General features: G+C 38.1%; 1 protein-coding gene across 1 annotated transcript in view; it reads left to right on the forward strand.

The window, feature by feature from the left end:
- Positions 1–3654: 3654 nt before the first annotated feature.
- ttc7a (tetratricopeptide repeat domain 7A) overlaps positions 3655–24815 on the forward strand; it is a 77365-nt gene continuing 56204 nt past the window's right edge. Inside the window, exons 1-7 of the mRNA XM_067421401.1 lie at positions 3655–3838; positions 9064–9227; positions 10760–10928; positions 15659–15789; positions 18406–18530; positions 21222–21300; positions 21397–21566. Of these exons, the coding sequence (XP_067277502.1) occupies positions 3709–3838; positions 9064–9227; positions 10760–10928; positions 15659–15789; positions 18406–18530; positions 21222–21300; positions 21397–21566 (968 nt within the window). The 5' untranslated portion in view covers positions 3655–3708. The remainder of the gene's footprint in view (positions 3839–9063; positions 9228–10759; positions 10929–15658; positions 15790–18405; positions 18531–21221; positions 21301–21396; positions 21567–24815) is intronic.

The following is a 24815-nucleotide window of genomic DNA, read 5'->3' on the forward strand; positions in this document are numbered from 1 at the left end:
TAGGTACCGCACTGTCCTTGCGTGACTCGTCATAGACATAAACAGAGAGAAGTAGCTCCGGTTGCAATGTTCTTCCGCAAGACGTATGCAGTTCTGTTTATTAACCGCTAGAGCGCAAAAAGTTACGGACTGCAGCTTTAAGTTCATCCGTCACAGCTTTTTCTCTGGACAGCATTTCATGCAATGAATCAAGTTCTTGCTCCATTGCTTGGTAGTCAGTTGTACAACAACAGCGTTTATGTCCCCAGAAGTTTTGTTGAAGTTCCTTGTCATTTGCTCCACCATCCTCAACTCTTCAGCCAATGTCACTGTTTTGAATCCTCACCCTTCCCTGGATCAACCCACCACTAATCCTGTTTGTGGACGCCAAACTGTAAAGCCCAAGGTTAAAGGTTGTCCACTGCATTTTTCCTTTCAGCTCTTATTTATTGACCACCACAAAATAAACTCTCAAACAGTCAAAAAAAAAGGCTTAGGTGGTAGCGAGTTGACACTAATAAGGGTTAAACACCTCCAAGTATATCATGTGCAAACATGCAATACTTTGACTCAAACTTATATAGTAATTCAAAACAGTGACAGGCCAGCTCCTAAAACAGAGCCAGAAAAACATCATTATTATCATTGCGCTAACACATTCAAAACAGGTGACAATACAAATCAAGTGACAATACATGAAACATATCAATACATTAAGTACAGCACAATATATAAACACACTTAAGCTATATCAAATACCTGGCTGCAGCTTTCAACAACTGTTTTCAAACCCAGGCACACAACATCACTGCCGTTTGCACAAAATATTTTAATACACATATATCAAATATCTCATTTGAAAACCATTACATCAAACATAACTGATGACAATTTGATTTACCTCAAAGAAAGAAAGAAATCGATCGCAGCCACTCCTGACTCCTAAGCTAGCGGTACTCCATTCACAAAGAGGACATGGCACCAGAAAATACCTTATTCACCCTACCAATCAGGACTTCCATAAATACTATGGTGGTTACATAGCCTGATGTGGTCATACTCAATTCTATTCAGAATATGAGTCTGAAACTGCTCCATTGGGCTGTGATTATGGGGCGCGTTTCATCCGAACCAGGAAAGACCTCAATTGGATAGACCTACAACCAATCAGAGCAACGAAGCAACGCATTGTCAAATGTCAACATAGTTCAACTGCACTGTGTTGCCAAGTCCGCGTTTTTTTCCCCGCCGGTTGTTTTCTATATCCGCGGGTTGAAGCGACTATTATGCGATATATAGACCCATGAGTGCGAATTTTAGCAGGCATCCTTGCCAAAATAACACACATTTTACATTTTATTTATTGTTTAGGGCTAGTAGTTGGCGGGTTTTAGTTTTTGTAAAATTATGTTGTAAAAACTTGGCAACCCTGTCTGCCGGTGGGGGCTTACTGAGCTTTTTACACTGTTAAAGAGAGGAAATGCACGCCCATAAACACTCGCTCAGCTGCAGATCCAGTCGTCCGTGAACACTTAAGTCGTTATAGTCCGCGCCGCGCTCCACTTTATTCCTATGGGTGACATCAAGCGACTTCAACGCTTCAGCACAGCATTCCGGGAAGGCAATGCATTTGAACCGATTTGAACGCAGAAATGACGGGAAGCTTCACAACATCGCTTCAGTCGTGTCGCAAAGTAAATCTCCACGGTCACTGCTGTCACAGGACTTCATACCAAATCATACCAAAGAAGTGTGTTTTTGACGGAGCGGTCCCAGCGATAAAGGTTCGGTCCTAAGCTAGCGGTACTCCATTCACAAAGAGGACATGGCACCAGAAAATACCTTATTCACCCTACCAATCAGGACTTCCATAAATACTATGGTGGTTACATAGCCTGATGTGGTCATACTCAATTCTATTCAGAATATGAGTCTGAAACTGCTCCATTGGGCACGATACGCCTCCAGGCGCTCGTTTTTTCCCCCGAAAAGACTCGGTACAGCCTATATTTCGTTTATAAATATAATAAAACGAAAGACTTTTTGGAGATATGAAGGATGCAATACTACTCTATAGGTACTCAAGATTGACATGAGATTAATTGAGTGTTTCACCCCCTCCCCCCCTTTAACTATTATGTACTTACATCATTATTACTGTGTTGATATTGTATTGCAAAACACTTTTGCTGATATTGAGGTGAAATCCGGATAAGGTTAGGTTGTTTGGAACAGGTGTGGTGGTATGGGTAAGTTTAAGGCTAGGGTTAGGTATAAGGGAAGTGTCATAATTATAAATGTAACTACAGAAACTAATTACAGATGTAATTAAATGCAGGGGAAATGTAATATGTATGCACACAATAAGTGCATTGTATCAAATTATTAATTAAAATGTTAGTGCATAGTGGTTAAGGCCACCTAATATAAAGTGGATCCAACATTTTAAATAAATAGCTAAGTCATACTGTAGATGCTACTATATCGATAAAAAAAATCCCAATATTGAAATACATGACTGCAATTCCACTGTGGTATAGCGTTGCCATATCAACACCCATGGAAACATTGTTATTTTCTCAATTTACAGTAAAATTGTTAGACAAAGTTGATTTGTGAATAAAATATCACAAAATGTCCCTTGAGAAGAGATGTTTAAAAGTGAGGTTAATAGAGCAATTTCTGGAGCACTCCAACATGTCTTCCGTTGTGTGAGGGTGACAGGGGGAAAGAGAGTTTTGGAGGAACATTCAAATGGCTACCTTAAAGGGTTAGTTCACCCCAAAATTTAATTTATACGTGTGAGGAACCTTAGGGTGAGTCATTAATGACATCAACTTCATTTTTGGGTGAACTAACCCTTTAAGGCCTGCCCTTTTAATTCCCATAGTGCAATTTATTTTATTATATTTTCTTCTGAAAAACAAGGATATTAGAAACTGTTGCAATAGGCTTATGGCAGCTGTACCATAAAGGCCTAACACAAATATATGGCCGAATCCCATAGTTTTATTGCAGCCTTTTTTAACAACAACTTATCCTGATATTTGTTTGAATTTGCTTTCCAAGAATGCTGATATGTCACCAGTGTCAATACAAAAAAGCAGAAAGCCTCTTCTGCATTTCCAGTTTTCAGTGTGGATTGATCTGCAATGTTTAACCTGATTCTCAGATTTAAGAATTTATTGTCTGCTTGACAAATAGCCTAATTTATGCAACTTGCGGTGATTTTAAAGCTAATGTTAATTTATCAAAAATTTTAATCCAAATAAAATGCTCATAATATATGTAGATCAGTGTAATCAAAATTGCCATGCATTTTAGCACTGTCGTTATAATAAAATAAAAATGCTTGCATGATGCCTGAATGATGTTAAGCTGCTATATCACGGTATTCTTACATCTCTATAATATGTAGCTTAGCCTATATGTGAAGGGAACCTGCTGAAATTTAGAATTCATAAATGCATAGGAATTGTTGAAATTGTGTGGAAACTTTGTACGTGTTACCACGATCGGTGCAAGTGCAACGGGAGCAATAAATGCAACAATAAAGATGAATAATGTTTTAACTTTTATTGAATTATTAACGGGGGTGATCAATATTCTTCAGTCACTTAAATGGGCAAAGCCTAATGTTTGTTTGCACATGCTCAGTGAGTTTCTCGTTGACAGTCGGCAGTCACTCCTCTGGTGTCGGCGGAGCGCGGTCACAGAGACGCAGGCGGGATGTCATCGCGGCTCTCCTTCTCTCTGTACCGCTTAGAGGCGGAGGTCGAGCGCTGCCGTGCGGAGTGTCAGTGGGATAAAATACCGTCTTTAGTGGAGCAACTCACTGCTGCGCGCCTGCATGACGATGGTAAGTGCGCGTGCCGCAATAGAATAGAAGAGCCAGCAGTGATGAATGTAAGAGCGTGTCCTGTTCCGCATGAACTTTGCACCTTTCTGTTAAACTCTGCCCATGTTTACCAGTGTGCTCTGATATAAGTGACAGAAACTCACATGCATTTTTTTAAATGTCTGGTTTTCTCTTTTATTTGTCTGTGCACTTTTGAAGTTTAAGAAAGAGAGAGAGAGAGAGAGAGAGAGAGAGAGAGAGAGAGAGAGAGAGAGAGAGAGAGAGAGAGAGAGAGAGAGAGAGAGAGAGAGAGAGAGACTGTGTTTAAAGTGAGTTTACTCATGTGAATCAGAGATGTAAATGTATGCACACACCCTTTAGTTAATACAGGTAGAAGCTGCTTGACTTAAAGGGATAGTATCACAATTTACTCACCATCACTCATTCAACCCTATTTTTATTTTTAATGATGTTAGCATTACTGGTGACATAAAGGACATAGGTTGTCAGTGAAAGAGCAGATGGTGAAACTTACTTGATGCAGTTACTTTGGGTATTTTCTTTGGGTACTTTGGGTACTTTGGGTATCTTTGGGCATTTCCACCGTTATAGCCTATTATATGTACAGTAAATGTATAGCAGTACTTTCCCAGAATTGTCTTTTTAACCAAGATGTTCTTTGACCAAAGATGTACTAACAACAACCATGCAAATAATCAACGCTGGTTCACCTAAAAAATACAATTCTGTCATAATTGACTTACCCTCAAGTTGTTCTAAACCTGTATGAATTTATTTCTTCTACTGATCACAGAATATTTTGAAGGTAACCAATCAGTTGATGTGCCCCATTGACTTCTGTAGTATTTTTTATTTTTTTCTCCATACAATGGAAGTCAATGTATATATCTGTTCAGGAGACGAAGGTTTGGAACGACTTAAGGGTGAGTGCATGATGACAGAATTTTCATTTTTAGGTGAACCATCCCTTTAAACGTAGCCTACAACTTAATTATGAGACCAAATGTATTGGTGCCTGTACCACTTGCACTCAAAAAGAACTGCCTGACTGATTTCTTTGCAATTGATTGAAACAAGCAGTTTCCTCAAATCCTGTGGCATTATGGGATAGCAGTGTTCAGAGAGACCAGTTGATGTGGTTCATCATCAGGGTTTTGTTTGCCTACTTTGCCATGAACTAATTTGACGTGCTTCTTTTTGCCTACTGTCAATAAGATTTTTGTTTTTGAAATAAATAAATACATTTATTCATCAAGGACACATTAAATTATTTTTCTTTTGAACGTGTTGAATCACAGTTCCCGCAAAAATATTAAACACACTAATCCTAACTGTTTTTAACATTGTTAATAATATGATTGTTTTGTTGTTGTTTTTTTAATAACCAAATTAGCATATTACAGTGATTTCTGAAGGATTATGTGACGCTGAACCCTGGAGTAATGATGCTGAAAATGCAAAATGCTTCATTATCACAAGAATACATTACATTTGGAAAAATATTATAAAATAGAAACAGTTTATTTAATAATATCTCACAATATTACTATTACTAAATGTGTTTTAGTTTAAAAAAAAAACAGTCCTTTTTACAACACAAAAGTAAGTATGGTAAAAGGTAAACATGCTGCTTAAACTGCCGTGTTCATTGTTAAATCAACAGCAGTAATCTAGAAGTTAACACATGGCGCTCCCAGGAGGTGTGTCCACCACTGTCCAAATCAGATCTCTGACCCAACACGTCTTGTTTCGCCACCGCAAACACTCAGACACTACGTTCCCTGGGGGGAAGCAAACTCACTCAGTAAAAGGTGGCTACAGAACATATTATTATGTTTACTTTACAAAAGGATATACTGTAGTTACTTTATAATTTATTAGGAAAATGTCATACATAAACTTGACAGAACACAAGCCTGGATTCAGTGGGGAGTGAGAGATTGAACCAAACAGGAAACACCTCATCCACAATGTTTATACAAAATATGCACGAAGGCGAAGAGAATATTTTTTAAAGCACCTTCTGTTAGGACTGTACATTTCATCTAAAACGTACACACTCTAAACCTGATCAGAAAGCAACTGTAGATTAGCATGAAATCTAGACGCGCTTATCAGTGAATGCCATTCTGTTTGTGATAAAGTCTTATGTTGGGTGAAAAATGACAAAGTTATTTATCAGCAAAATGCTGTTCTAGACGTGATTTTACCCTTAAAGTCCTCATGAAATCAAAATTGACCCTATTTACTGTGTTAGCACATATTACTAGCCTAGAAATCTAGACGCACCCTAGCGGCAGAAAATTTAATTTGCCCGCGAGTGTAGTCCAGCAACTCTCAATATCCTTCTGAGCTGTATTCGCCTAACTCTTGCCGGGCCAATCACATCGTGTATAGAGTCGGTGGGCGGGGCCGTAATGACGACGGCCAAGTTGCATTTGCGTGCTTCTAGTAAACACAGAAACTGGCGAATGGCGGTCTTTCGAATCAGCTTTGACCGCGACTCTGGAAGACTTGGAGTTAAGCTTTTCTCTGAGAAAAGAACAAAGAACGGCACTGAAGTCATTCTTAAGAAGGGAAGGTGTATTCTGAGTTTTGCCGACCGGATACGGCGAATGTTTAATCTATCAACAAGCTCTGTTTCACCTTCGTTGCTCTGGTTGGTGTAGCGCTATCCTATCACGTGCAGAGGGAGTTTGAAAGACAACCGTTTATCCCGCCCCTCGGATTGAGCCCTGTCAATGGTGAGTTTCCAGACCAAACATCTTGATGTGGGTCTGGCTTGTCAGGCTAACATATTACAGGTCTTAGGGAACAATTAATCCGTGGAAGTTATGCTGCCTTCACGTGCTATCGGAATTATCGTAAATACAAGTTTTCAAGGTAAAAATTGCACTTGACTGCCCTCTAATGTCATGTTTACCCCTGGGAAGTTCGGAAATAATTTTGATACCCAAGTTCCTGAGATGGGCCTGGCATAACTGTTAAAAATGTCGGATGGGAGACGAATTTCTGCTGTGGCAGGTGTTTTATTCTGGGGTTTTTCAGCAACAATTTCATTGTCTTTTCTTGTCATTAAAGAAGTACATATGTACATAAATTAATAATCATTTGAAGCATATTGTGTATTTTAAACACATCCAAAATCGCATGCAGTTGACCATCATTCCAGAATGAGCAAGCTGACTATAGATAGTGTGGTAAAAGTAGCTGTAACGTTACAATAGGATCATGTATGGCTGAAAAATATTACCATTTTAGGCTTTAAGCAGCCTTTATTGTCTACATTATGCCTTTATTGTGGATTATATACAATATGCTTTCGTGTTCGATGTTTGCCAGCGATTCTATGATTTTCTGGGACCGGGAAATGACTGAAATGGTTATAGAGTTAAAATAACAATTTCCCAAGACGCACAAAAGTATGAATCTGGCGTCATCCATTCTTTCCAACAACAAAGCACCTGAACACAACAAACTCGTAATCACGACTTCTAAAGTGGGAAGTAGGAAACTTTAATAACACGTGAAAGCAGAATTAATACACAAGAAAAAACATCTGAAAAGATACTTCAGGTCTGGAAACGGTGTTCCTTCTCAGCTGATGTCAGTTTGAAGGCTTGCAAAGTTAAAACTCTGCCCTCTGTTCAATATTCCATTTCACTTGGAAATACGTCACAGCACTGAAGAAAACTCACTTTCTACTTCCGGTTCACTGGAACTTTAAAAGAAGTCAAAGAAGATACACTACCTAAATCAGCAAAGATCAAGCATGTTCTAGTAGGGGTGTGACGCTCACACGACGAGACGATTCACAATTCAAAAGTATCAAAAGCAAGTCATTTTATGGTTTTATTGAACAACACTGTTAAAAAACATAATGTAATACACAAACAAATACTATAAATAATCAACTTATGTAGGCTAAATTATGTCTGAACAAATGCCTGCAGATAATGCCAATAGCCTGGTGATTGTTTTTGTTACACTTTACAGCAGACCATATCCTTATTTAATATTGACCAAACAACATTTAATAGTGTCTTAATATATAATATTTGGCCACTTGTTTATTATAGAAATGCTACAGCCACTGCAATTTCTTCAGCAAGAAGATGTGGACATCAAAACACAGCGCAAAGGTTTAAACTTTTATTTTGAAATCGCAATGATTTAGAAACATTATGGTTTATTCTCATATATAGGTATATAAATTATATCAATATATGATGCTATATTATAATATTTAAATGGTTTTAATACATCGACAATGCATATCATTATGACTGCCTTCCCAATATTGTGTGGTCTCCCTTTTGCTGCCAAAACAGCCCTGACCTGTCGAGTCATGGACTCCACTAGAACCCTGAAGGTGTGCTGTGGTATCTGGCACCAATATGTTAGCAGCAGATCCTTTAATTCCTGTAAATTGTGAGGTGGAGCCTCCATGGCCACTGAGCCATCGGACCACATGTGCCAGCCTTTGCTCCCAACGTGCATCAATGAGCCTTGGTCGTCCATGACCCTGTCGCCGGTTCACCACTGTTCCTTCCTTTGACCATTTTTTGATAAAATATTGACCACTGCAGACCAGAACACCCTACAAGAGCTGCAGTTTTGAAGATGCTCTGACCCAGTCGTCATATTTTGGCCCTTGTCAAACTCTCTCTTACAGTTGCCCATTTTTCCTTCTTCTGACACATCAACATTGAGGACAAAATATTTACTTGCTGCCTAACATATCACACCCACTAACAGGTGCTGGGATGAAGATAATGCTGTGAGATAATCAGTGTTATTCACTTCACCTTTCAGTGTTCATAATGTTATTCCTGATCTGTGTATATTGTGCAGCCTTAGAAAATGATCTAATAATGCGGTTCCAGGATTTATCATCTGTGGAATGCAACACTTTTGGTATTTAATTAAACCTGAATTTTATCAAAGAAACGTGGCAACCCTACATGAATCATCTTGTGATTAATGTCACTTAATTCAGATCTACTTTCTAAATATTAATATATGCAGTAAAAGACAGAACAATGTAATGCAAGCACTGTGAAAGGAACTCTGTCATGCAAAGGTATTATATAACTGAAATCGTAAGACAGTTTTTAACCTCGACTAGAAATATTGTCATGTTTAATATTGCGAGATCTTGTGGCACAAGATCTCATCACACTTTTTTTCTTCAACCTTTGCTCAGATTTTTTTTCTGTCTGTAGATGATTACAGGACGCTGCTGTTGGCTGAAGCTCTGTTGGAAGAATGTCTGCTGGAGAACATGACCCTGCTGAAGAATTCTACGCCTCTGACTGAACATTCACAGCCAAAACTGGCCCGAGCCAAAGCTCACCTTGACGGCATCCTTTGCAGAGGACTTTTGGAGGTCTGGCACAGCATCTACCTTGTCTATCAGTAGTTAAGAAAGAGAAGAAAGTGTTTATGGATATCAATAACTTTTGGGAATGCAGTTAAGTTTTGTGAACCACTAAAAGTACATTAGTTATTAATTCAACTCAATTTGATAACAAAATATTAACTATAGGTATCTGCAAACAAGGCTTCTACTGTTTTTGTTAAAACTTCACCTTTCCTTTTTAGCATTTTTTTTTAAATATGAGCTGGTGTTGCTGATTTTTAGAGGATGTGGAGTCAGGTCTAGTTACCCTTATTTATCTAGTTGTTTTTAAAATATAGATTTTCTAAAAGCAGATTCACAGTGATGAATGGAGAAATCAAGTTCAATTCAGCTGTAAGCAACCCTACAGAAGATAATAGTGTCATTTTTGTTATCTCAATTCAGTTGATGTTTATTCAGTTCAGTTCAATGTTGCAATGTGTTGATGTTGCAAAATTTGTCAGTTATAAAATTAAATCTAATCAGCTATAAAGTAGCTCTGCAGTGGTGTCATCATCATTCATCGGTGTATAAAGTCAGTTCTCCTCAAGTTCACACAGGTGAACGCAGTCCCACCTGAATTTACCCAGAGCCATTTCCAGTAAGATAGGACTTTCCAGTTCTGAATTTCGTCCTCCGCATGTAAGCTTAATAAACCCTGAACCTCGCCATCTGTCAGTTGGTCGAATTGCAAACAACTTTTACTGCACGCGCAATGCATCAGACTTTAGAAAATGATGGTTGAGATAAAATGCTGTGTGGAGTCATTCAAAATGCTCCATGAACTCAACCAGTCGGCATGTTCAGCACCCAAGTCTCACTCTCAAAAGCTCTGAGAACATATACTTACATGTTTATCACTTTTAGTAGAGGTTTATGTAACCTCAAAAGAGTTTCCTATAAAATTACACAACGATTCGATTTGGATACTGAACCCTGCACAGGGTCCGCAGAGTTAAAGTTTGTGTCAAATTTTTTAATTAAAATTTCGATTTTTCGAATTTAGTTTTTCAAGCAATGTTTCATGCTGGTTCATGAGTGCCTTGTTTGTCCTGAGCAGTTAAACTGCCCAATGCCCTTTTGCATATTTGAACCCTTTCCAGCAGTGACTATGATTTTGAAATCCATCTTTTCAGACTGAGGACAATTGAGGGACTCAATAGTTGACGCAACTGTTAAAAAAAGGTTCAAACCTTCACTGATGCTCCAGAAGGAAACGCGATGCATTAGGGGGTGAAAACTTTTGAACAGGATGACAGTGTACAATTTTTTTCTTATTTTTATTTTGTTCAATTATATTTTTTCATTGTTTTTGTTTGCCCTTCAGAAGCAACAGATTATACTTACATGCTTCCTTGAATACAGTAGAAGTACAATTTACCTGCAGGGGTATAATTACAATATTTGGCCAAACTGTAAATTGCAATCACAATATCTATCAGGAAAAAATTGCAATTACTTTCTCCCATAAATTGTGCAGCCCTAGTCATCAGTATAATATTTGGATTCTTCCCCTGTAGCCACACTTCCTGAATGAAGCACTGCTACTGCTGGCTAAAGTGCACTACGTGCAGGGACGCTACAGGGATGCCCAGGGCATGTGTGCCAGAGCGGGTGTTGATGATTTCACCCGCCATGAGCAGCCTGTCTACCAACTTCGCATGCTGGCAGAGGCCTTTGTCATCAAAGGTATGAGTAGTTGAGAAATCACTTATAGCTCATTAATCCTTCTTCATTAATGCATAATTAAGTTATGACAAGGCGATTAACACACTCTGAATGTTCAACTAATTATATGTGTTGTATGAAGCTTCCTGCAACTGACACAACCTCTTTAAATTTGACAATACTGGTCTTGTGAAGTGTGAAAGTTCTCTGATATTTCATGAGGTGTAGTGGAACTTAATTGGGAGAAATAAATTACACTACATTCATGGACTTTCAGTCCAATATACTACATTTAAAAGTAGATGTTCCTTATATGGTCTTATAACTGCTAGAGCAATTTAAATGAATGTAAGTTTGTGTATTTATAGAGTTATTAAGTCATTTCCATTGCCCCATTCCATTGAGTATTTGCCTCAGGCATGCTTTTATTGGATTCATACCCAAGCTAAAGTGTAGCGAAAGAAAGGATTGCATTGCAGTTTGTGTGTGGGCAGGCGTGTGTCTTTTCTTACATATCATATCCTTAGACAGAATGTAACCAAGGAGGGGGGGAAAAAACAACAACAGCAGTTTTACGTCATTGTCTACAGGGAAGCTTATATATTTATATTTAGTTATCATTTAAATAAGGGTTTTTCCAACATGCCACTCACCCTGTTTGTGTAATGTCCATTATTTTCTCATTCCCCATGATTTTCTCATAAAGTACATTTATTATTACGTATTTTAGAAAGATTTAGAATATATTATTTGTCCATGTCATAAATGTGTCATGATACAATATTATTTAGTTTCAAAACAAACCTCAAACAAACGTTTTTTTACACTTTATTTTAAGGTGTCGTTGTGTATAACTATGTAACTGAGTAATATTAAGTAGCCTGCGTACATCACTATAGGATTAGGGTTTGGTTGGTTTAAGGTTAAGTGCATGTAAATATGCACCTTTTATAGCTATTACTATAGTAATTAAATGTAACATATGTAACAATGACACTGTACAATAAAGTGTTGCCAATAATTGTTTAGAAACAAAAGTTTTAAGTACAACATATTTGCAGTCTTTCTGGCTGCTTTTAATATGGACCCCACTACATGTTATCTCACAGACATATTTTCAGACAGTAGGCTGGGAAAGTGTAATATTAGCTTCTCTAGCGTAGGAAGCAGAACACTCCCAAAATCGGCCCCTCGAGAAACTCAGCAGGCAGAGCTTGTGACAGCCGTTCCACTCTGACAGACCAATATTAAATAATAACCCTAGATAACATTAATTTACTGCTGTCTTTTTAGTTGTAGATTAACTAATCTATCTATCTATCTATCTATCTATCTATCTATCTATCTATCTATCTATCTATCTATCTATCTATCTATCTATCTATCTATCTATCTATCTATCTATCTATCCATCCATCCATCCATCCATCCATCCATCCATCCATCCATCCATCCATCCATCCATCCATCCATCCATCCATCCATCCATCCATCCATCCATCCATCATCATGTTGCAGTTCCTTTTCCAGTTCTGTTTTATGTATTAATCAGAGTCAGTGTCACTTGCATTAGGCACTTGATGAGTCTTATTTTTGGTCCCTGTCTACAAATCTTTTCTTCTGTTTTGTACAAATGGGGAACTGTTCTTAAGAGTAGTGGTGTGGTAAAGTTGTACTAATTGCGTAGTTCCTCATTGTCTGTCCTTACTTGTGTACTTCCTCATATATGGATGGAACTAGTGACTTCTGGGAAAATTCAATGTAGGCAGAAGTCTCTGTAAATCTGAGATGGCAAAGCATGTCAGCCGTCGTTTGTTTTATTCTGAAAATTTGTTTACAGTTTTTCTAAATTTCTAAAACACTAAACCCCATTCTCTGAACCAAATTTTCAATAGCCTAAACATATTTGTCAAATATTTCAGTATTTTTGTTAAACCTTAAACAAGTTAAGCCAGTTAGACACCATTTGCAAAACATATGTACTATTTTCTGCAAAACTCTAAACGCATTATCACTCACTCACTAAAACACATTTCACACTGTGATGCACTGATAAACTATATTGCCAAAAGTATTGTGACACCCCTCAAAATCATTGAATTCAGGTTCCAATCACTTCCACAGCCACAGGTGTATAAAATAATGCAAATGCTTCTACAAACATTTGTGAAGAATGGGTTGCTCTCATTAGTTCAGTTAATTCAAGCGTGGTACCATGATAGGTTGCCACCTGTGCAATTCAGTCCATTCATGAAATTTTCTAACTACCAAATATCCCACGGTCAACTGTTAGTGGTATTATAACGAAGCATTAGGCCCGACTTTATATTAAGTGGCCTTAAGTACTATGTACTTACATCAAAAAGTAAGTACAATGTACTTACTGTGTTCAAATTGTATTGCAAAACACCTTTGCTGATATTGTGGTGGGATACGGGTAAAGTTAGGGACAGGTGTGGTGGTGTGGGTGAGTTTAAGGGTAGGGTTAGGTGTAAGGGAAGAGCCAACTGTGTAATTACAAATGTAATTACAGAAATTAATTACAGACGTAATTACATGCTGGTGTTTTTTTAAATGTAAGTACAATGTAAAAACATGTATATACACAATAAGTGCATTGTATCAAATGATTAATTACAATGTTAGAACATAGTAGTTAAGGCCACCTAATATAAAGTGGGTCCAAGCATTATAACAAAGTGGATGCAGAGTTAATAGCTACAGACCTCCAGACTTTGCACCAAGTGCAATGCAAAGTGCCTGATACAGTGGTGTAAAGCACACCGCCACTGGATTCTAGAGAAGTGGAGACATGTTCTCTGGAGTGACTAATCATTCTGGGTTTTTCTCTGTCTGGCAATCCCATGGACGAGTCTGGGTTTGCGGTTGCCAGAATAAATTGTACTTGTCTGACTGCATTGTACCAAGTGTAAAGTTCAGTGGAGGGGAGATTATAGTGTGGAATTGCTTTTCAGAGGTTGGGCTTGGCCCCTTAGTTTGAGTGAAAGGAACTCTTAATGCGTCAGCATTGGAAGATTTCATGCTCCAAACTCTGTGGGAACAGTTTGGGGATGGCCCCTTCCTGTTCAAACATAACTGCGCACAAGACATGGATGAAAGACATGGAGTCTTGACCTCAATCTGATGCCTCTTTTTGCAAAACTATAAACACATTCTCTATCACTAAAATACATTTTGCAATGTGATGCACTTATGTTTCAAGGCGCTAAACACAGGAAGTTAAACACAACTACAACAGAGTTGTCATCGTTTATACACAACGACTCAAAATAGTTCACTCTTATTTCTAACATAGACTGTAAAAAATATGGACGTAGTGTCCTTGACGTCACCCGTACGATTCCGATAAGCCGTTCTGAAGCGTAAAGTTGAGACAAGCTGGCCGTAGTTTGAAGATTTGGTTTTGTGTTTAAGGTTTTGAGAAAGTGAGTGATGTTCCAGAAATTTGTTAAACTCTAATAGGACTTCCTCCCTGTTGTCAAGGAGATTCAAAGATTTGTTTGTTTATGCTCTGCTGAAGCACTGGATGACAACAAAACTCTATGTTCTTGACTGACTGAAAACATGATAATGTCCCACTAATGTAATTTAAAAAGAATGGACCCACTTTATATTGGGTGGCCTTAACTACTATGTACTAACATTGTAATTAATAATTTGACACAATGCACTTATTGTGCACATACATTGTTACTCCCCTCGAGGTTTAATAAAGGCTCAAGTCGTTCCTGGGTTTTAACAGGCATTTATTCGTTGACAAAATCTTCAAACATGTCTTTACATGCTCTCGTATTGCCACATTTCCCCATTGCCGTCAGAATTGGTATAAATAAACAAAAAACACAGAAACGTAAATTAACCTTAAATTCTTGACATACTTACAGACAATACTAAACGAAATCATATATAAAATTAAGAAATAAACGATACATTTATGCCATGCAAAGTATCGCAATCAGCTTGTTACAAACAATCTTGTTACAAACAGTATATATCTCTCTGATCATAGCGAGTGCACCCATACAATGTTCACATAGCAACACATTATAATTTCCATTCGGAACAAAAAATAAGTTCCCCCTCTATTCTCAAAGAGTTTTTAAACAGAACGAAATAAACATGAAATTATTATTTATAGGCCATGAGACATTTGTTTCAAACATATGATTTTTAACCTTGAAATGTATGAGTCACATTTGACAGCAGCTACATACATGTTTTTTTACATTGTACTTACATTTTAAAAAATACCTGCATGTAATTACGTCTGTAATTAATTTCTGTAGTTACATTTGTAACAGTTTGCACTTCCCTTACACCTAACCCTACCCTTAAACTGACCCATACCACCACACCTGTCCCTAACCCTACCCGCATCCCACCTCAGTATCAGCAAAAGTGTTTTGCAATACAATTTGAACACAGTAAGTACATTGTACTTATTTTTTTGATATAATACATAGTAGTTAAGACCCCCTAATATAAAGTGGGGCCAAAAGATCTGTTTGTTTGAAAAAAAAAAAAAAAAAAAACACTGCACTTGTGCTTTTCTCGATTATAAGGATTAACTGGCACATATTGATAAATATTTGACACTGTATTTAGCATTGCTAAATTTATTTAGCATGTTTTGGCCTTTGTCAAACTATATTTCCTTCTCTCATATACAGTTATTGTCTATAATTACTGTAAAGTGAAGCTTAACCTAATTGTTCTCCATAAATGTCCAGGTTTGTCTTTGGACCATCAGTCTATGTCAGGTGCTTCTCGTGTGAGACTGTCTGAGAGAGAAGAAGAATGCCTGACCTGTTACCTCATGGCCTGTGACGCTGGCCTTTTATATCTGCAAGAGCTTGACAAGGTGTGTATGTGTGGAAAATGTTGGTTCACACAGAATGTGTTTTTCTATGTAACCGTGCTTCTAACTGTTGCGGTGTGTCTCACTGCATTTCAAAACTGCAGTCCGTAACTTTTTGCTTAAAAATGATCCCAAATAAAACTTTGAGCAGGTACATAACCATCCAGTGTTCAAAACTTTGTAAAACTAATCCATATGAATTAAACAAATTCTGAAGAGCTCTTATTCAAATATATCTTTATGAAGCGTCCAAATGTCCGTTTAATGGTTGTCCATTGAGGGACAGAAAGCTCTCAGAGTTCATCAAAAAGATATTCATTTGTGTTCAGAAGATGAATGAAAGTCTTATGGTTTTGGAACGACATGAGGGTGAGGAATTAATAATAGAATTTGTGGGTGAACTGACCCTTTAAGAGTCTATGATCATTATTGCAGTGTTTATTGTTTTTCTAGCCTGTTATATGTTTAGCAACAGTTCTCCTAACCTTAATCGATGGATTGTGTAGCTTTTCATCTCTTAAAGGAACACTCCACCATTTTTAGAAATAAGACAACCCATTAGTAAGATCCATCCATATTCCAGGATGACAATGTCAGGATTCCTCAGGGTCAAACTGTGAAAGAATGGTTGGGAGGGAGTATGAAGGATCATTTTCACACATGAATTGGTAGCTCTGAGTCCAGACCTTAAACTCATTCAAAGGCTTTGGTGTGTGCTGGAGTAGACTTTACAAAGTGATGGACTCTTCCATGCCAGTACAAGATATTGATGTAAATAACATCACAACATCTACTTCAATCAAGAGGTGCATCACTTTTTAGAAGAACTGTTGCCAAACATATAACATGTTGTAGAAACATAATAATTACTGCAATAATGATCCAGTCATAGAATCTAAAATATTTTATTTAAAGCCAAACAGGAACTTTTTTTTGGCTGGGATGTGTATGGTCCCACTTTATATTAGGTGGCCTTAATATGTACAATGTACTTATTGTGTTCATATTGTATTGCAAAACACTTTTGCTGATAATAAGGTGGGATACGGGTAAAGTTAGGGACAGGTGTGGTGGTATGGGTAGGTGAAAGGGAAGTCAAGTCGCCTTTATTTGTATAGCGCTTTTTTACAATGCAGATTGTTTCAAAACAACTTCACAATGGTAACAGGAAAATAATGCTACATAATTGAATAGAAAGTAAAATAGTTAAATATTTAGTGTCCCCAACTGAGTTGACTAAGTGTCATATAAATGTAACTACAGAAATGTATTGCAGATGTAATTACATGCAGTTGTATGTACACAATAAGTGCATTGTAGTAAATTATTAAAGGTGTTATGAACTAACTTTGTTTCTTTTTTTATACTGTTGTCTGAGGTCAACTAATGACGTTTGTGTTTTTTTTACATTCAAAAACATAATTTATACGTAATAGGCTATTTTCTACACTGGTTTTGAGGCTGTCTTCTGAACGCTGGGTTTTGATGGGCGTGCCACACTGGAGACTTGGAAGTAAAAGCCCACGGCTATGATTGGAGAAGATTTGCATATTTAATGAGCTTCAGCTCCGCTGTCATATCTATTCCCCTGTCAGTTCACATGAGGGAGAGATTATTAAAGCGGCAACTGCATTGATTCTCTCGACTAACAGGTCTCGTAAACTAAACGTCTTTATCAAACAAACACAATGATTTATTTCTCATCCACCCTCGATTAATTGAAATATTATTTCTATATTACATGGCCCGCACGATCGGTCGATAAAAGCTTTAAACACACACACACTGAATTTAAGATGCAGACATACACACACACACACACACACAAACATACACATGCGCCTAGATCAAAAAATAATTTCCTGCCGGCGGGCGTACGTTTTGGTAGCCCGTCTAGGAACCACACAGCCCCGAGACTACCATTAGGCCTACATATAAAAAGACGTTTTACTCACATAAGTTTGTTGCACCATTCCTGTCGGATCTAATTTAGACGGCACAACATTGTGTCTGTAAATCCAGCATTTGAGACTTGTTTACAAACGATTCTGCAGTGAAATGAAGCGAACACACACACGTTCTTCCCCACATGAGCTGGAACTTCATTAAAAATAAACCATCACATATTCCTAATATTATGATCCGAAGGAAGCTTATGCAGTGACTGTGTTCTTCCACAGTATCTTGCCATCTTCTTCCACATGTTTATTGCTGTTGGCTAGTGATCGACCGATCAGCTCCATAAGTCGGTGGGCGGGGTTACTGAATTACACGTTCTGTAGAGGCTTGTTTCGTAGCACGATGACATAAGAATGAAGCACACCATAGTTTTCTGGGCCTGATGTCTATAAAAGCTTTTCTTTGACAAAAAAGGAAGTTTTCAGCTCTGAAATTTACAGGATAATATTATATTATGATGACCTTTTATATATCAAAAGCTCGAGGGGAAGCTGATTCTCAATTCATCCCCCCTTTAATTTAAATGTTAGTACATAATAGTTAAGGTCACCTAAGTGGGTCCATGCATATTGAATATAATATTTTTGCATTTGCAGTGTTCATTTGTAAGCTCTTTCCATCTGACATAACATCTCACAGCATATGTGTCCTCTTCACCAGACTGTTTGCACACCAAGTTCCAAAACAGCTAAAAGCGGTTCATCAGTCCATCATTTTGATTTGGACCCAGGCTTCTTCCTGCAGGCAGCTCTTCAAAGTGCATATCTATCGCTTCTGAGGAAAGGGTGAGCTCATGTTACTGATCTCAGACTCTTTACCCACAGTTCTGTGCACTTTATATCAAGCACTCATGTTGCCATGTACACACAGTATTCACAGCACAGCTTTACTTAATCCATTTATGGACTCCACATGAATATATGACCGGGACTGTGTAAACACACCGCTGGTGGTATTCTTGTGTTAGCATGACCAGTGTGTGGTGTGGATGTGCCAGTAATGTCCAGCAGGTGTCAGTGTTTTAACACAGGTGGTTTTACATAGTGGCACTTAGCATACTTCATCTTAAAAATATTAAGTTGTCAAATTAAATTAACAGATCATAAAATTGAGATTAAAAAATATGAAATGTTGTTATTTGTTCAGTTCAGGAAAGAAAGAAAACAAAATAGCAAGACTTGTCAGTTTGTGTGTATGATATGGAACTTGCACATATAGCCTGTAATAAATAATTTGTGTGCAGTATAACCTATAAAAAAGTGGACAGAGGTAGATGTCCACATAGCGCCCATTACTCATCTCAGTTGCACTTCTCTCTTTACAACAATTCAGTCTAATACAGAAATTTGAATTTCTTTAAATGCAGTTATGAGTAGTCTATATTTCTCAAACTGAATCAAAACACATGGGAAATGCCAATAGCAAAATCAATACAAATTCATAGTAATGAAATATATTGTAAAACATTACCCACATTTTTAGTCTTTTTAGCATTTTTAATAACATGAATGATGATGCTAAATAATATATATTATATTATTAATGTAAAGAAACACATTTCAGTTTTGGTGCTGTTGCTTAATTACTTGAGCCTTTGGAGGTTGAGAAACAGTCGTTTTCTATAATGCAATGTGCATGACTTGACCATCCATTTAATAATCGACAAATTAACCTGTGAATTCTCTTTTTTTCCCTGTGTTGGAATTATTCCAGTCTTCAGTGTCACATGATCCTTTAGAAATCATTTTAATATGCGTGTGTGTGTGTGTGTTTGTGTGTTTGTGTGTGTGTGTGTGTGTGTGTGTGTGTGTGTGTGTGTGTGTGTGTGTGTGTGCCAGGGATGGAAATTAGCACCCGCCACCAGCCAAATGCAGGTGATTTTGAGTTGTGGCGGGTAAACTTGCTTCACCTACCGGCCACATTGGCGGGTAAATAAAAATAGCATACTGCTTCACCTCTTTGTAAACTTTGTTCAATGCATGCGAGTGCGGCCGCATGTCCGAATATGACCAGTCGTTTTCCCCGTCATTACCTGGATGTAGTGCCAGAAGACGCGAATACGAGAGAAGATCCGGACATCATCCGAGAGCACGCACTCGTACCACAGCGCGCAAATATTGAGTTCTCTTTCAAGTCTTGCGCTTAAACGGGCAAACTCACACAAAAAGTATGTCAACATGTCCATCTTGAAATTAAAGATGAATCCTTATTAAACTTACAAAAGCTATTCAATTAAGAGCAGTGAGTGATGTCCTTTTGTTTGACATTAAACAGTAAAGGCTACTGCCCCTTTAAGACCTAGTGCAGGGACATTCTCGTCTTTCTCAACTGTATACGGTTCACTTGAGGCATATACAGACTGTAGTTTGTGTGTGTATAAGAGAGAAAGAGAAAGTGTCTTAAACTGCTTAAGTATTGTAGAGCTTGTAGTATTAATTTTTGACATGCAGTTACACATTGTCGATTAAAAACAAGAAAGTGGCTGGTAAAAACATTGAGTGGCTGGTAGATTTTGAAATTCACGCTGACCCCTGTCCACTGCAGAAAGCGCCAACAGTGGCATGTGAGCATTAGAACTGGACCACAGAGCATTGGAAGAAGGTGACCTGGTCTGATGAATCACGTTTTCTTTTATATCATGTGGATGGCCGTGTGCGTGTGCGTCACTTACAATGGGGAACACATGGCACCAGGATGTACTATAGGAAGAAGGCAAGCCGGTGAAGGCAATGCGATGCTTTGTGCAATGTTCTTCTGGGAAACCTTTGGTCCTGCCATCCATGCTGATGTTACTTTGACACCTACAACCTACATTAGCACTGTTGGAGACAATCTACACCCTTTCATGGAAACGGTATTCTCTGGTGGCTGTGGCCTCTTTCAGCAGGATAATGCGCCCTGCCACAAAGCAATAATGGTTTAGAAATTATTTGAGGAGCTCAGTGAGTTTGAGGCATTGACTTGGCTTCCAAATTCCCCAGATCTCAATCCAATCGAGCATCTGTGGGATGTGATGAAAAAATAAGTAAGATCCATGGAGGTCCCACCTTACAACTTTACAACTTACAGGACTTAAATGATCTACTGCCAACATCTTGATGCCAGATACCACAGCACACCTTCAGGGGTCTCGTGAAATCCATGCCTTGATGGGTCAGGGCTGTTTTGGCAGCAAAAAGTGGACCAACACAATACTAGGAAGGTGGTCATAAGTCATGCCTGATCGGTGTATACATAATATATACAATATATACATCTAATAATATATATAAACACACATATTATATAAACAAACTTTTATGTTAGATGCATTTAATATGATTATACTTCTGTCTTTCTGATGTATAATGGACATAGTCACATGTAGTTGTGACATAATATCCATCAGTCTTATCTTTTCCTTCTGTTAAACCTTTCATCATCTTATTTTTCAATCCTATTGTCCTCCTAAAATCACTTCTGCCTGTGTGTGTTAGCCACTTGGCTCAGGGTACACACCAGCTGCGGCGTGTCATGAGGGCCGTGGAGAGTCGGGGGTCTCAGAGTTTTCGTAAGGTGAGTAATCAGTATCTGTGTAAATTAGATTTTTGATGCTCACATACACACAGCAGGTGTCAGTGGATATTTTCTTTTTTGTGTTATGTTGTTTAGACGGTAGCGTGCAGGCTTGCAGAAGTGTTGCTGGGATCAGTGTGTGAGGACGCATACTGGGATCCACTGTCTCCTCCACCACCCGGCTGGCTGAAGAAAGAAGGAGTCACACACCCCAAAGATGCCATCTACCCCTCGTCCAGACCACCACAGCGCTACAACACTGAGGGGTCAGACTCTTGTTCCTTTCACATTTCCTACCTGATATTCTACTCACTTTTCCATTTAGAAACCAATATTTAAAGCATAATTAGAAAGTAAAAGCAGATCAAAATAAAACTAGAAGTTTGAGGACAGACTTTGATGTTGGCTTGACAAAGCCTGGACTGAAATGATTTAATACATTTTAAAAGCTTGAAGTGTACTTTTTTACTCAGAGAAGTCAAAAACAGTCAGACAGACCAATAAAAACTAATTTAGACCTTATTAGAATACTCAAAATTATATACTACTTCACATTAGACTACTCCCATTAGACTTCTAAGAATACCACATTTAAAGGGTCATGAAACCCCCCTGCTGCAGCGGTGTTTTTTCACACCTTCGATTTGAAAAAGCTTGTTAAAAGGGGAGTGGTCGACTGTGAAAAGGTGGGATGGTATTGTGTGGAAAGAGGGAATGTTTGCATAAATAGGGGAGTGTCAGTAGGTGCATTAAGATTAGCGATACCAACAGCAGCAGTTACAGCGGTTCTGAGACATGTTCTTGGTTCCCGTTGGCATTGTTTACCACAGTGAGATTAAATGAGGGATGAGTACAGCGAATGAGAGAGCTATGAGTGGCGTGCAGCAGAGATCGCAAATCATTCAGCTCTTCAAAGTTCAAACCAGCATAATTCAGTGAGAAATGAAAATAAATGTTATTCTGCATGACGAAATATTTTGCAAAAGTGATAAAACTATATTTGTCCAAATATGCACGCTGTTTGGCAAGATGAACAACGCGCCGACGTGATAAGAGAACGTGAACCACCCAACATGCGATGTGACAGAGATGTGTAATTCTAGATCGGGGTAAAAGCGAAGGGGTTTGAGGCTTAGTCTCGACCGCGCATCTGAAGCAGAGCGACTAGCGCTGGGTTGCCGTGATGATCCGCGCTGTCTATCACTCGGCAGCTAAATCTATATTTGTCCAAATATGCACAGTTTCACTAAGAGCCCGAACACATGCGGTTTAGTGCATGGCTGTGACCACAAATAAAACGGAGAGGATGTGGCTTTTGTTCATTAGCCTACAGATTACAGATTGGTTATTTTGCACTCCTGACATAGATAGTCAACGCTTGCAGGTTCAGCGTGCGATTCCTCAGGTGAATTTTACTTTACCGAGCCTTTGTAGAAAAGGCTTCCACAGACGGCGCCGGTTACAGCTTGCTCGGCGCTCTTACGTTACTTCGTATCAGCACAATGCCTAGCTTTCCTCCATGACTTTTCCGCACGCTGCTTCCAAAACTTCCCCACCATATCTCTACAATAATGATGTAAGACGAGCCTGACAGAAGTGACTGTCTCATGCATATTAACTAAATTATCTTGTATGCATACTACAGCGCAGGGATTGGACTGAATGAGCTTTATGTCATGAATATATATCGAGAATCGCTCGGAGCGGTCGTCAGCATGTGCCCAGCAGCCCATACTTGGGCCGAAAAGGCCGCGCCGACGTCAGCATTTATGACGTTGCTCCGACTAAGCTTTTCAAACCGGAAGACAGAAATTGCTCTGAAAAATGCAAAAATAACTATTTTCACATATGAATACCATTAATGAGTACCCTTAGTGTTTTCAATGATGTGCAGCCTATACATATCTGTTTACATCTCAAAAAAAGTGTTTTGGGGTTTCATGACCCTTTAAATATGGGAGTAAATCCCCTGACTTTACTTTCCGTGAATGTAACGGAGCAAGACTAGCTTTCGAAACTGTGGTGATTGACACCGTTCTATTTTTGACCAAAATCATTTTACAGCGACCAAAGAATCATTATGTTTGGCAAATTTAAGTAAACCATAGTCAACAGGGGCATTTTGTTTTTGGTTGGAAGGCTGCTTTGCAGAGCGCTCTCTTGAAGCGTTGCCACTATCCACTTATTATAAACTTTTTTGGGGCTTGCTATTTGGGCTTGTCTCATATAGCAACCATGTTTATGACTTTATTAAAGTGGGCAGGTGTGGGTCACAGTATTTATTTTGATGTAAAGCAGTTGGATTTAACAGAACAGAATACATTTGTATTGAAAAGAACACATGAACAGGGGAAGATTTCCATGTCAAAGTAGGTGGAGCTAGTAATTAGTTGGCATGGTGGTGTTTCCAAGGTGTTTACCAGCCCAGTACCACTTTTCCAGAAAGTTTGTTATTGTGGTCTTAAGTGTCCTCTGCTGGGAGTTGCTGGCCTATTCTTAGGTTTTGCTAAATTTTAAATATAGTATACTATTTAACTATATAATATTAAAATATATTATTTTAATGTAGTATTGATAAAATGTTATTGTCACATATCAGTCTGTTTCTGCTGTGTTTTTGCTTTGGTCACATGTTACTTTTGTCTCAGTTTCCCGCCACTTGTCTGTTCCCATAGTTACCTTCATTCCTCTAGTTCTGTTCAGCTTTGTCTAGTTTGTTATCATCTGTATGACCTGCACCCCTCGTTTAGTCAGTCATCTGTGTTTGTATTTAATTTCCCATTGTTCATTCACTTTTTGTTTGGTCACTGTTATACAGCCGTTGTATGTAGTGGGGATATCTGTATACTTTGAACTTCAGTTTTTTCTTCAGTAAATTTCAGTAAAATTGTATTTATACAGTTGCCTATTTCTGCCTTCCTGCCTGAGCCAACTGTAAAAGCTATCACGCTAGTGTATATTTTAACATAATTGTTAGCATGTTTCTAGAATATTTTAAGCACATTGCTAGAATGTTTTACCATGTTATTTGCATGTTGATAGCAGGGTTTAGCACATTTTTTTTTTTTAGCAAATTTAACATGCTTTTGGTATGCTTTCATGTTCCTGACATGTTTTCATTTTGGTAAGATGTTTCTAGCATGTTTTAGTACATTGCAAAAATGATGTAGGATTTGAGAGCATGTTTCTATCATGTTTACTGTGGTTTCTCAATCGCTTTGGTACATTTCTCACATCACTATTTACATTTGCACAACAGTTAATGCAGTTCTCAAAACAATTAGTTGATAACCTGCAAAAGTGTGTCACTTGATCAAAATAGATTCCTCATTGGCTCATTCCTCAAAAGCAAGTATTCATGTCAATGAAAGTGTCAGTGTCATCAAGATCAAAAGTCCTGACACCAAGATAGCCAACAAGATAGTCAAATGGCTTTGTCATGTTTTCATTATGACAGTTCTGTAAATATTTTCCGATGCAAAAAAGTCAGATCTTGGTAAAAACCTGCAAATACT

This window comes from Pseudorasbora parva, chromosome 17 (assembly GCF_024679245.1).
Source record: "Pseudorasbora parva isolate DD20220531a chromosome 17, ASM2467924v1, whole genome shotgun sequence".
Lineage (NCBI taxonomy): Eukaryota > Metazoa > Chordata > Actinopteri > Cypriniformes > Gobionidae > Pseudorasbora > Pseudorasbora parva.